The sequence below is a fragment of the Eptatretus burgeri genome, chromosome 2 (genome assembly GCF_056783735.1).
Source record: "Eptatretus burgeri isolate ZD-2024b chromosome 2, Ebu_testis_v1, whole genome shotgun sequence".
Taxonomy (NCBI): domain Eukaryota; kingdom Metazoa; phylum Chordata; class Myxini; order Myxiniformes; family Myxinidae; genus Eptatretus; species Eptatretus burgeri.
The window spans coordinates 101,810,158-101,824,837 of record NC_140962.1 but is presented as its reverse complement, the minus strand read 5'-3'; the positions used below and the strand labels follow the sequence as shown (position 1 = coordinate 101,824,837).

General features: G+C 44.2%; 1 protein-coding gene across 3 annotated transcripts in view; it reads left to right on the top strand.

Annotated features, from left to right (window-relative positions):
• The window catches only part of LOC147032689 (plexin-B1-like), a 216,961-nt gene that overhangs the window by 97,178 nt on the left and 105,103 nt on the right, over positions 1-14,680 (top strand). For all 3 annotated transcript variants that reach the window (XM_085870498.1, XM_085870497.1, XM_085870499.1), the window contains exons 2-3: positions 4,641-5,769; positions 6,868-7,044. In XM_085870498.1, coding sequence (XP_085726624.1) covers positions 4,654-5,769; positions 6,868-7,044 — 1,293 coding nt within the window. In that variant the 5' untranslated portion in view covers positions 4,641-4,653. The remainder of the gene's footprint in view (positions 1-4,640; positions 5,770-6,867; positions 7,045-14,680) is intronic.

Below are 14,680 nucleotides of genomic sequence, written 5' to 3'. Positions count from 1 at the left end.
ACCAAAAGCACACAGAAAAGAAAAGAAACACAATGCAATTTTACACAAAAAGCAAATGCGACAATGAAGAGCTAATACCGACTACGCGAGCACACGGCAACACTTATACAATTTTACTTCACAGACGGCGCCGACAACACATACCCAAAACCAAGGAAAAGAATACCCTCAAGGATGAGGCGGGCCTGAGGCCGAGACCGGGTCGCGCCTACCCGTCTGGTGATGAGACGCGGAGCGGCGATGGTGCCTCAACTCCGCGGGCCTCGCGGGCAGTGTCTGGTAGGGGTGGGAAAGGGGCCCCCTTGGTCGCACTATCTCAGCGCGGGGGGAAACAGGAGGGGGTTACTGATGCTCGGGGTATAGAGGATTTTTATTGTCCCGCGACGAGCGTCTCCACCTCGGCCAGGTCGCGCTGTCGGCCTCCCTCGGGTGCAGCTCCCTGCACGACGCGAGCACCCCCTCGTCTGCCCTCGCCGCCTCTCCACAGCTCCGTCCCCTCCGTTCCGACTCCAACGCACACGACGACCAGCTCCTTCTTGCCAACTCCACCGCCCGCGAAGTCTTGACTCTCTGCTCTCGACTCTCCTACTCCTCTACTCTCTGGACTGACGAACACGGTCGCTTTTATCAGCCCCGTAGCTTCGCCCTCTCATCTTTGACCCCCTCCCTTCGACCTTTCACCTCGCTCCCCATTGGCCCGAGAAAAAGTGGGCGTGAATGCTTTTTGATCCATAAATTTGCATATATCGATCGCCCTCCAACGCCCTGGGGGCGGGGCCACCCGCCCTCGCTCACCGATTGGACGGCAAAAAGTGGGCGTGTGTCGTTTTTGATCCGTTTTTGAAGCACAAAATCCATGATTTTGTACACGCTGTTTGGCGCGCGCCCTGCACGAGTCCAACACCGGTACCCACAGGCGGCGCAAGAACGGTGGCGATGCGACGGTTGCGAGGTGTGACGTGAAGGTCGTGGCGGTTGTGGTGAAGCGGCGTTGTGGTTGGTGGTTGATGTTGTGGTTGTGGTGGTAATCATGGCGGTTGGTCCAAAATAAAGATAGCAAAAGAAAAACGGCTATCCTGAAGAGTCGCAGCACGCATGAATGACATGTATTCCCACTAGACATCGGGTTTGGGCCTAACTACACATGTACTTACCGAGATACCTCACCTAAGGGACCTGAATGGTGGTTTGCGAATTTGGTAACCACAACAATATATATATATATATATATATATATATATATATTTTTTTTTTTTTCCCAGGTGGCTAGGATTTTTTTTTACAAATAACCAGAAAGAGCAGGGATTTGAATCGCCTTGAAGCGTCAGCATCCTTTGGCGAGGAAGAATACCATTGCATGATTTGGTTGAGAAGGATATTCATGTCCCATTATTAACCCATATGCTTTGATGGTTCTTTGTTCTTTCTTCTCGGATAGGAATGATTTGGTAGTTACTGCACTGTCCGGTAGTTTATTCCACTTGTCCACCCTATGGCTGTAGAAATATTTCTTGACATCCAGATGAGTGTGAATGCATTGCTTTTTCGTTAGTCAATGCACCCTCATACTCACACATTCTGTTATTTCAAAGAGAAACGTTTCATTTATAAAATATATCTGATGGAAGACGCACTGAGTTTGGAGTAGGTTTCCATGTCAACTTCTGTTTCCAATGTTGTCAGGTTCAATGTTCGTCATCCAGTTTCATATTGTCATTCTCTGATGCTTGGGATGAGTTAGGTGGCCATCACTTGCAATCGTTCCATTACCCTTTTATCCTCCTTTAGATGGGGACTTTAAACTTGCATACATCAGTCAAGGTATGAACGAATAGGGGACATGGACAACTCCACTACATGCTTTTTATTTATTTTAGTTCTGGATGAAAGTTTATTCGTATCATAGAAAGGACGATTGGCTTTCTTCGCTGCTGAGGCATCGTGAGAGGGGGTTTTAAGAGACTTCTGAATCTTAATGTTGTTGCGGGCCGGGGATTTGGTGGCGAGAACAACCACTAGGTGGGGGAAGTTACATTGACTCCCACCAGACTCCCGGAATTGTAGGCCGTCGCTCACGGATAATTCCGTGACCCGGCAGGTCGCTTAACCGACCGTGGACGCCAATACCTCAACCGCGTAGCGTAGGGTCTTCCTGCCAGGTGTAATCAGTTTACCTAGTTAACCACGCCGTTTCGACTACCGGGGAACCACGCCCTCGGTACGCCTTACCCGAACCGGATCACCCTACCAACTACGGTAGAGTACCAACTACCAACTCCGGATCGGATGCAGCCGAGCGGAACTACCAAGGATGTACTGGCTAGAGTGAACAGATTATCGGGGATAAAGACCCGGCTAAACTCAGATCCGAACCATGCTGGACCAATGAAGGAAAAGGCAAAAACGAACTGGGAACATTTCTACAATCTTTTATTTACATTAAGGTGAGGAAAAACATGTGGTACAGGAACAGGTTTATTGGTGTGTTATGCAGGGAAAACAAGAGAGAGATGTAGTGCGACAATTTTACAGCAACTTACAAAAGAGGACACAGAGCAGACTTGTCGTGAGAATAATACAGGCAAGAATTACAGCAATCAAAAACTTAAACAGTTCTACTTAATGGACAGGTGCCACAATGGACAGAAATTGCATCGTCCATCACTGAATCTGGAAACCAACTCTTTTTGAAGTCAATTTTCATCCGATTGACCTTGAGCTTTGATTATGATTGTCAATTTTAATCTTAATGAAATGTCCAATTTGATGTATCCATGGCAACCTTTGGAGAGGAGGATGGATTTTACAAGTATCATGTTATGCACGACGTCTTTTTCTTGTCTGTTTGTCTGTCTGTGTGCAGGATATCTCAAAAAGTTGTGGATGGATTCGAATGAAATTTGGTGGGCAAGGTGTGTGTGTGTGTGTGTGTGTGTGTGTGTGTGTGTGTGTGTGTGTGTGTGTGTGTGTGTGTGGGTGTGTGTGTGTGTGTGTGTGTGTGTGTGTGTGTGTGTGTGTGTGTGTGTGTGTGTGTGTGTGTGTGTGTGAGAGAGATAAGGACTAACTGATTAGATTTTGCTGAAGATCAGGATCCGATAAATTTTTCAGTGATTCTTCACCATTGAGAGATATGGCTAAATTAATATATAGCACGATATCTCAAAAAGTTATGGACGGATTTCAATGAAACTTGGTGGATAAGTTGGGTGTGTGACCAGTGACTACGACAAATTGATTCGATTTTGGTGAAGACCCAAATCCAGATCTGGATGCGAGAATTATTTACTTTTTAAAGTGATTCTTCACCACTGAGAGAGAGGGCCAAAAACTATATCCAGCACGATACTTCAAAAATGTATTTGGCCCGATATGTTGTCGTGTATCAGGCATTACATGGTGGAGGTATGCGCTCCACCAAGTGCCCTTCTAGTTTGCCATGTTTCAGCTCAAGTCTGCAGTTGGGTTATATCTTGTAGGTTTTGAATTCCTCCTTTGTCCGATATCATGTGCGATACTGTGTCCACAAATTCGCTGATTTGATTCTCATGCAAATTTTCATTTTAGTCATTCATGTAGATCAGGAAATATAATGGCCCAAGCACTGATCATTGTACTACAAAGCTTGTAATATCCACCAATTTTGATTTGACAACTGATCCACTCTGACCTGATAATGTCTTGATCCACTGTAGAACGTTGCCACCTACTCCGTACGCTGCAATTTGGACAATGAGCCGTTTGTGTGGAACTGTATCAGATGCTTTGGTCGTGGCTATGTGTACCACACCAACTGGGATAGCTTCGTCACTTTGTTTTGTAAGTTTTCTCGATGTTATGGAGTTGTGCCAGGGTGCTGGCGATTGCTTACTGTTCAGGCGTGACATCAAGGGATCATTAACGTCCACAAACTTCTGCTGACAGATGGGCTGGCCAGCTTAATGTCCATCCGAGGGACGGCACACGCATTTATTTTCTCGCCCTGCCTGTGGTGACATTTTCTAGCTGTGTTGAGTTTGGAACCCATGCTGGACAGCTCAGAGGGGAGTGCGCATACCTCTTGTCTATCCTGCTGGCCATAATTGAGGTTTGATCCCCTTTCCGAAAAAAAAAAAAACTCCATCATAATCTTCTTCCCTACTTTTTGCCTCCAACTGTGCTACAGCCTGACTCAGAGCTTATATTTTGCTCCCTGTCCTTCCTTCTGTGTCTGTCGCCTCCACTTGGAAATGATGATGCATTGTTTTTTTCATATGTGGCACATGTATTCAATAATATCTGGGCATGAGGTATGCCAAATAATTTTTGGATCAGAGCCAATTGGGAATATTTGTTTATTTATTTATACTTTGTTTTTGGGAGGGGAATTTATTTATTAAAATCTAAAATCTACACATCATATTTTAAGGTGTGGTTGGGGTCTGCTTCTGCGACGATGCCTTGTTGTTGTTTTTAAGTCTCATTCTGCGAAATCGGTAAAACCCGAAACCAAACTTTTTTATTTATTTATTTATTTATTTTTTTTAGCAGATTCCAATAATGTAACCGTTTCCATATTTTGATCTCTAACATCTTCCCTTTTTGACCCCTTCTCTCTCCCCCCTCCCCCTTTCCCTTCCTTATTCTCTCTCCCCTGTCTCTAGGCCTAATCCTGCCATGGTGCTCATCGCTTTGCTTGTCCTTGGCCTGTTGGTGTTTGAGGTTTCCATTGCAGACCTGCCAGCTGTGAAGATATTTTCCTCAAAAACTCAGCTCAACCACATGGTAGTAGACAGTATTAATACAGGGGAAGTTTATGTTGGAGCTGTCAACTACCTCTACCATCTTTCGCCCACACTGGAATGTTATGAGGAGAGAAACACCGGGCCTCGGAATGACAGCAGAAAATGCTTGCCTGACTACGACGGCCATTGCGATGTGCGCCTCACAAATAGCTCGAACCAGCTGCTTGTACTTTCGCCGAACCAGAAGAGTCTTATCGTGTGTGGCTCCTTGCTCATGGGCACATGCATGCAGCTGAATTCCTCTAACATCTCACGCGTTATGTTCCAGCACAAGTATCTATCTTACAACCTAATGGTAGCCTCAAATGATCCCAAAGTACCTTCTGTGGCAGTGATTGTGAACTTCCCAAAATCTCAGGAACCGACTCTTCTCGTCGGCACGGGGAAACCTTTTGCAGAAGACATTAAACCCATCAGCACTCGCTCCCTCACAGGTGGTGAGACATTTATGATCTTGAAGGAAAATATGGAATTGAGAATCAAGGAAGGTACGGATTACCAGTTCCACTTCATCTTGGCTTTTCAGGAAAACGAGCATGCATACTTCTTGTTCACACGGTTGGCGAAAGAAGATAAAAACAAACGAAAAACTTACCTGGCAAGCCTTTGTGTGCCACAGAAGGACGACTATAAGTCCTATATTGAAGTTCCACTGTCTTGCATGAACGAAGGAGTGGCGAAGGATGCTTTTGTTGGCGCAATTGGTACGCAGCTGGCAACGAACATGAAAAATTCTTCAAACGCCAGTTATTATGAGGGTGTTAAAGAAGGCAGTAAAGCATTGTTCGTGTCTTTCATCTCCCACGAAAGTGCAACTGACAAAACCGATACGAAATCAGCAATATGCATCTTCACACTACCGCGGCTGGAAGCCATGGTGATCGAAACACGCAAAAACTGCTACAGTGGAGACTATAAAAAGGCATTTGTGCAGTATCATGAGCATTTGAGTTGCAAAACGTCCACCAAACCCACGAACACGCCGAATGTAAGTCACTTGCGTAAACTGATGTTCAATTGTTTTCCCTGCAGCACCCCACCTTTCATTCACTTTGCATCCGATGTTATCACATTATATTAGGTAGACGTGTGGGGTAGTTCATTCATAAGTGACGTAGTCACCTTTTTTGCCTCGCCTCCACTCGCGAGCTGTTCTGAACTATTTTGGCCAAAGCCAGACATTTAGCATCTCAACTTGCAGGAATCTCACAATAGGTTATTCTGAACCAGCAAACACAATTCCTACAAACATGCCAGATCATGTTTCCGAGCTTCTACTATTGGGAAGCGTAGAGTTTGGTTCGATCATGAACTCGATCGTCCCGCATTACCTGAAAATTTGCTATCGGAGACATGGTATGGGTGGTTTTTATTCAGTTTCAATTACCATTAAAAGTAGCTGCCGTGTGCAGCCTGTGGTTGCTGGTTGCCTCATTTTATCGAGGCGTTACTGTGCCGCTGATGCAGTGCCCTCTCTTACCAGTACAGCGGTACTCATTTCGACAACCTCGGAAGGATGATAAGCTGAGTCAACCGCACCTAGTGTTAATTCGATGGCCGACAGGGGCTCAAACTCAGGACCATAATACCCTAAGCCAGCCACCTTAACTGTGAAGCCAACACCAGGCTTGGCCATTAAAACTGAATCCATATGCAAACGGGCTTGTTGGTGCTTTTCAGGCAAGGCAAGATGCTGCAGCATCATAGATTATTATGTACAAGCAAATCTGAAAAGATGTTGAGCCTTCCTTGCAATCTTCGACCATTTACTTATTAATGTTGTAGATCTCATGGTGTCATTCAAAAGGAATAAGACGATGTGCCAGCACCCTCGCTAATTTTCTAAATTGTTGCACTGACATACATTGACTAGGTCCTGCATCAGCATCATAACCATAGTCCCAGGAAGGATGCACCAAGCAGCCAGGTGTGCTTCAGAAACTAAAGAGTGCGGAAGAGAAACACCATTAGCGGCCTCACAAATCTACCTTTTCACCAATGCAGTATACCTGATGATTTCAGTATTTTGAACTCACCTTGTTTTACTTTTCTTTCCTTCCCTTCACGCTTCTTGACCTTTTTCTAGCCAGCCATATCTTTTCCTTGTGGATCGGAACACCTTGTTCATCCCATCACGGGCAATGTCTCGCTTTCACCGGCTCCACTCTTAACGTATGATGGTTTGGTTACTGCAATCGCTTCTACAACTGAGGAAAACCTCACATTCATTTACCTGGGAACACAAGGTGGTGATTTGCTGAAGGTGGGCATATTGTTTCCTAAGACATGTCAGTATAGATAGAGGGAATCATTGAGGTTAAACGTGGACATGATGCTGCTGATTGTCACATGGTGTTGACTTATCGGAAATGCAAAAGGGAGACGAAATATAATAACTGAGGAATGAGAGGTGCGCTCAATGAAGAGATTTGTGGTAAACCTATTAATTTTGTTTTTATTCTTTCCAACCTGTTTTTGGCATATGTTTAAAGGACATATCAGAAAGAACTTTCCGCTTCACATATAATCTGTGCGTTTTTGTGGGGGTGGTGGTGTTTGTGGTGATGGTGGTGGTGTTTTTTTTATGGGTGGTGCTTTTTGTGTGGTTTGGTGTTTGGTGGTGTTGTGCTTGGTGCTGGCTATTTATGGTGGTGGTGGTGGTGGTGGTATTGGTGCTGATATTTGTGTTTGTTTTTTCTTGTGTTTTGTGTTGGCTTTGGTGTTTGTCTCCTTTATTTTGTCCCCTACAGGTTTCACCGGAGGGGACTATTGGTTTATTCTCCGTCTTTCCATCTGTCCGTCCCACCTTTGGTTTTCAGACTTTTCCCCATACCCTTTAACATAAATTGAAACTTGGTACATGGCTTTATTTTGATAAGTTACAGAAGAAGTTCGAGTTTCAGGGCGTTTAGTCGATTTTTCACAGAGTTATACCCTTTTTGAACTTAGAAAATATCACATATTATACATGGGTCAGTGTTCAGATGCCCTGACCCACCCCCACTACTTTACACCCATTGGCTGGAGGCCTGTCGCAGCTAAGTGGGAGCCACTTCGTTCCAAAACTGACCAAAAATTATCAAAAATTAACTTCATGAAATTATCAAATCATTAACTATTCCATAAACTGGAGCATACATGGAACACAAGGCAAAAAAAAAAACAGTTTATCAATTCAGACAAACACAACTCAGGAATCAATCTTTGAATTTGGGGATTTTTTTCTTTTTTTAAATTGAAATTAGTAATAAATGCTCACGAGAAGCACACAAAAATTATTTTTTAACACTGAATATATACACAAAAACTATTATTATGCATATCAATGAATTAAAAAATATTTATTGGAAAACAATATTTTTTTTCTTATTTTTGTAATATCATGAGTCATGAGTGACCAGACCTGTCACCTGTCTGCGAATACACATGGGACCGTAAACTGTAAAACCCAACTCCAACCTACACATTGATCACAAAACTAATGATTGGAATTATTTTCAAATTTTCATGATTTTTTTTAAATGTTTTTTTTTAATATTGTTTAAAAGGGAGTTCATCCGGTACCCGGCGTCGTGACTGGGCCCCCAGGCACTTCGAAACACAATAAGCTCAGCAGTCAGCCTCTAACTTCTAACTGACAGGCTGGCAGGATACCAGCTAATGACAACCCTAGATTTTGTTTGCTAATTGTGTTGGAGTACTTCGTGGTTTCACTTTCGTTTTCGAATATTATTTTGCAATATTTCACGGCAGAAATGTCGCTCAAAGATCAAATTAAGAAATGAAATTGATGTGGAAACAGCATCTATCTATTGAAAATGTATCGGAGCAATCGGTGTGATATGAGTTAATGAGGGTAAGGACGTTTTAAACGTGTAAAATTACATGTTTTTTTCAGCATTTTTTTCATAACATAAAAGTCAGGCTACTAATTTTTAAAAAATATTTTCTCACGTTTATGACACTAATCGAGTTGAACCAGACTGATAAACATTTAAATATCATGGACACTTACTATGACAATCCGTTCCACTTGTTCGGCCAGGAGGTCACGGCACGATAGTATCAAATTTTGGCAAATTTTCATATTTCTCGATGGACATGAATAAAAAATTAAATTTTCTTCCCTCCAAACGGTTGTCAGATAAATATTTGAGCATTATTGCTCATAGACTTGTGAAGTCAGTCTGATTCATCTATTTTATCTATTTTTAATGTCCAAATACTTAAAACATTCACTCACCTCAATATTTCAGCAATAATTCCAGATTTCCATAATCGTCATGTAATGGCGGACAAGAAAAAAAATCTCCCTTTAACTGTTGAGGGAGATTGAGGCAAACCTGTATTTTTCATGCAAATTTGTCATGACAGAAATGTATCATTTGGGGTAAGAGATTTCAAATTCAATGATTCAGGTAAAATTGTATTGTGTATAATATTGATTGTCGCGTAATGGCGGACAAATTTTTAATTTTTGAAACGCGTGGTCAGTGAGCGGTATTTAATCAAAATATGTCTATAATGTTTGGAAAATTAGATAATATGATTATTGTTGGTAAAATGAGCCTCATCTCAGCCACTTTCAGCACACTTCACAGAATAGCACAGGCACTTTTATTTTTTCATCCCTGAATGGGCATTCAAAGTGAAACTAGGATAAATTTCACTCCATCACATGCCACTCAGCCAATTTTTTTTATCGATTTCCAAACTGTAACTTATGTTCTGGAAAGGAAAGTTCAGTCTCTCTGTTGAAATAAACTTTTCATAACCAAGTTCCAATGACGAATATCAGATAAATTAAACAACATCTGAAAATCTACAAATGAAATTTGAACTATGACTGCTTTTTCAGCTGATAGCATTTAACGTACATGAATCTTAGGATCCTGACATCTGACGGTCATTAAAGTATACATTTTTTTTTTCAATGCTCTAACTGACTGTTAGGGTTTCAAGAAGGCTAGTTTACTCATATTTGTGTTTATTTACTGTTATTTAAATACAAGCATTGGAACAGGATGGCTCCCACTTAGCTGCGACAGGCCTGGAGAGCTCGCCTAACTCCACCCCACTGCTTCACACCCATTGGCTAGATAGCTGGTCTGACTCGACCCCAATATAATTGTGCGCCATCATTCCATGAAGCAGCACAGATCGGCGGGCCTCAGGCCTGAGGCCTGGTTGTTAGTCCATGGCTCAGTGTAATTGGAATGATCCCAGGTATGTAACCACAATGTATTACGTACGCACGTTTTTACTTGTATGTACATCGAGTTATTTTTATTATTTTCATCACCGACCACGCCATATTGAACCACCCAAATGAATTCTCGTTTCACGAACGTTCGTTGAGACTGATGTAGGACATGTATTGCAAAGCAATTCTCACTGTCGTCAGACATCGTTGATTCTCAGATGTATATACCCGGTGACACTCTGCAGTTAAAAGCACTTGCCAGGTTCTCCTTGATAAACAATGAAATTGGAACAAAGTTGTCCAGTTTAATCGCAACAAATGAAGAAATCGCAGCAGCTGCAACCACAATAAATTCTTTCAATGAAGCATTCACAGCATTTCTCTCAGGTCAGGTCAGGTGTGGGAGCATGCCCCGGAGCAGCTTGTCGCTGCGTCCACTTTCTGCCGGTAATCCAGGGGCCTCCGTCTGGTCATCCCTCAGGCAGATGCCTGGCCCATTCTCATCTCATTGAGATGCTGATCAAGCTGCTGCAACCACGAGGCACATGGTCGGCCCATTGGCCTCCTCCACTCATGAGGCTCCCTCACTGAGAGAATCTGGTGAGCAGGATCAGCGTCAGGAAAATGAGCCACATGTCCATACAGCCGCAGCTCACGCTCACGGGCAATGCAGGTAACAAATCTCATTTCAGTCTCTCTCACTAACCACTTGTTGGACACAAAATCCGACCAGCGATAGCCAAGGATTTTCCAAAGAGAACTGGTACCAAAGAAATTAAGTCTCCGTCTCAGATCCCTGGTCAGAGTGCAAGTCTCACATCCATAGAGCAAGACTGGAAGCACCAAGGACCTGAAGACTCGGACTTTCGTCCTCGCACACAAGTACCGGCAGCGCCACACCCCATGATCCAGTGAATCCATGATTCCCCAGGCCTGACCCAGACATCTGTTGATCTCTGGCTCACAGCCAGCAGACACATGAATATCACTGCCAAGGTAAGTGAATCTCTCCGTGACCTCAAAATCCTCGCCACAAACAGGTACAAACGAGATAGTGGCATCCAGGATGCCATTGAAAGTCTGGTTCTTTGTTTTGACCCAGGAAACCCATAGTCCCAGCAGCTCTGATTCCTCTTTTCAGTGCCCCGAGGGCCCCTACAAGCACATGCAGCATTTCCGCAAGGATGACTGCATCATCTGCGAAATCAAGGTCAGAGATCATGACATTCCCAAGCGATGAACCGCAGCTTGATCTCTCTGATATCTTCCCCAGAATCCAGTCCATGCAAGCATTGAATAATGTGCGGGCCAGTACACACCTCTGATGAACTCCAGTAGCAACTGGAAATAAGTCAGAGATGGAACCATCACACCTCACAGCACTCTTTGTACCTGAGTTTCGTTCAAAAATCAGATCGATCAACTTTGGTGGCATCCCGCGAAGACTGAGAATCCTCCAGAGGGCATCCCGATTCCTTGAATAAAATGCTTTGCGGAGATCAACATCGGCTGCAAGCAGCCCCTGCCGAAACTTTCGTCTGCGTTCGCTGACGACCCGGAGAGAAAAGATATCGTCAACCATTGGCTTCTTTGGTGTAAAGCACGACTGCTCTAGGCGCTGATGCTCGAGCAGATGGTGGCGAACCCAATGAAGAATTATCCCAGCAAAGACCTTTCCCAGCACTGAGAGCAGTGTCACCCCTCGGTAGTTGTTGCAATCCTGGCGATCACCCTTACCCTTCCAGAGAGGGACAATGAGGCCCCTTTTTCAGTCAGTTTGGATGATGCCTGTGCTCCAAACAGAGCACAGAACTGCATGCAACAACACCAGAACAGCATTTCCACCAGCCTTGAGAAGTTCAGCATGGATGCTACATATCCCAGGAACGTTACCCCCTTTCAACTTGCTCAACACAGCCTGTGTTTCCACAAATGAAGGCGGTTCACAGTTTATTGGAGGTTTAGCAATCGGTATAGTAACACCTCTGACATCCAACTGAACAGCTGTTGGGTCAGCCTGGTACAGCCGCTCAAAGTAACCGGCCCAGCGGGCCTTCACTCCTCTGTCAAGGGCCCTCTGTTCTAACTGCAGTACACCAAGGGACGGGCTTGGAGGAATGCAATGCACAAGTTCCTCTATAAGCAGGACGAGAATCACTCACCCACAGGTAATGCTTTTCCCCTTCACAGATTCCTCGCACATAGGCCTCCTTGTCTACCCTGAGCGCACGTTCAGTTTTACGCCTCAGCTCTCTGAACAGCTCAGCTCTGCCATTAAGCCTGTCCCAGTGACTGGTCAATGGTATCCAGTGTCCCTTGAGAGACAAAATTCTTCTTCGCCCTCCAGTGAGTTCCAAGACATCCACCGGCAACATCAAGGACGGTGGTCTTGAAGGCACTCCACAACTCTTGAGGATTTCCCAAAGCACCCAGACCCCCCAATTCCCCGCTCAGCCTGTTCGCAAACTGCTCAGCTACCCTCATCCTTGAGCTTGCCAACATCCAGCCTCGGCTGGGATGGTACCATTCTCCAGGATTTACGCTGAAACTTCGGAGTTGCTACAACAAGCCTGTGGTCAGTATTGAAGAACTGAGCACTCTGGTAGACCCTGCAGTTCTGGATCATCCTCCAGCGACCATCAATGAGCACACGTTCAGTATCCTTTGCCACGCCGCCAGCGTTGGAATACCAAGTTCAGCGATGAGCTTCTGGGTGCTGAAACCATGAACCAGCACGCTAAGTCCATGACTTCTTGCAAAGTCAAGGAACTTGGTGCTATTCTGGTTCACAGTTCTAGACCTGTGGGGACCAACACACACCTCATAACCATCCCTATCAGTTCCAGTCGATGCATTGAAAATCCCCCAAGACTAGAAGTGTATCTCGCATGGGGCAATGATCAACCGCAGACTCGAGCGTGGCATAGAATGCGTCCTTCACGGTGAGATCACTCGCCTCACTCGGAGCATATGCAGAGACCAGGGAAATGACACCCAAGGAGTGACGGATTCCTTGTCTCATAATACGCTCGTTGACTGGTGTTACCTCAATTATCATTGGGGTCAGCTTATTGGACACAGCTACAGCAACTCCTTGGGTATGGTAACCATCAGAGCGACTCGACCAATAGTAGGTGTAACCACCCACCATGATCTCGCTGCAATCCGGTCTCCGAACCTCAGAGAGAGCTGCAATCCCGATGTCCAAACGCTTGAGCTCAGATGATAACAGAGACAGGTGATCATCCTCTCTTTGGGATAGGACATTCCAGGCACCCACCCGAAGGGACCACGTCACGTTAACCCAAAGAGACCCACCGTCTGGTGGATGACGTTTCGCTTGGATTTCTATCAGGCTGTACAGCATCACATCTCTCAGGCCTTGGCCACCTATAGTTGAGCTGCCTCGTCAAATTTATCATCTGAGGTGTGCTGCAATGCCCGATGGCAGTGGTCTCCAACCAGTCGATTGCGATCCATGGGTCAATCCCAGGTTTGAACAATTGATTGAACAAATATATATATATATATATATATATATATATATATATATATATATATATATATATATATATATATATATTTGGAAAAGCCAACATTTTGTGTGATGGTTGTATTTATAACTGTCGTGTCTGTGGGTCACAAAAGCGAGCTGTTGGAGAGTTTAAATAAAGAGCTAAATGTTGGTGCACAAGCTAGCGAGAAATTATTTTTGTTGAAACGAACCAATTCTCCCTCCATCATTCGGTCTCTGTACTTGTGTGGGCACCGTACAGTTATCAGTTGCTCATTGCCTGTTGTCGAACCACCGAAACATGGAATAACCTGGGATTTTCATTCCAACTTTTTTTCTTGTTGCTAAGATCAATTTCCTCAAGCCAAAATGCCGAGCGAGTAGCCAGGGCCGTCCAAGATGAGGCAAACATCTACAATTTCCACCAGGGATTGGAAAGTGAATTTATTTTTGCAAATAACAAACAAGAGCATCTGTCTCATTTGTCAGCAGAATGTAGCCTTGAGTAAAGAGTTAATTTCGAATACCATCACAAGACAATGCAGGAGGCTATGACGGTGACTGCGAACAACTTGTTCAAAGACTTTAAAAACAAAGATGAAATTACGACAGCCATCGTGCTGTGCTGCTTGGCGTTTCAACAATAGCCAGAAGGGTCGTTGTCCGAGGACGTGTCTCAGCAAATACACCAAGACTTCTCAGACTGTGAATGTTTCTCACTGCAGTTTGATGAATCGGTAGACATGATGGATACGGCCCAGCTGATTGTTTTTGTTTGCATTGCATTCAAAGTCTGAACAGCAAAGGAGGACTTTCTCACTTTTTTTTTTACCCAAAGAGAGGACAAGAGGTGAGGATGTCTGCAACAAATTCAAAAGGGATGTGACTGAGAAAAACATTCCCATCATGAAACTGGTTTCAATCACAACCGATGGTGCACCGGCAATGCTGGGTGTCAATGCAGGCTTTATTGCACTTTGCAGAAATTACCCTGAATTATTCTCCTTTGTCATTTACCACTGTGTTATCCACTAACAAGCACAAGTGAGTAATGTTATTGACTATTCTCGTGTAATGACAGTTGTCAAGATCGTCAACTCGATTCATACCATAACTCTGCAACATCGCTCGTTCAAATTTGTACTCGATGAGCTTGATGCCACCTATGGTGAGCTAATCCTT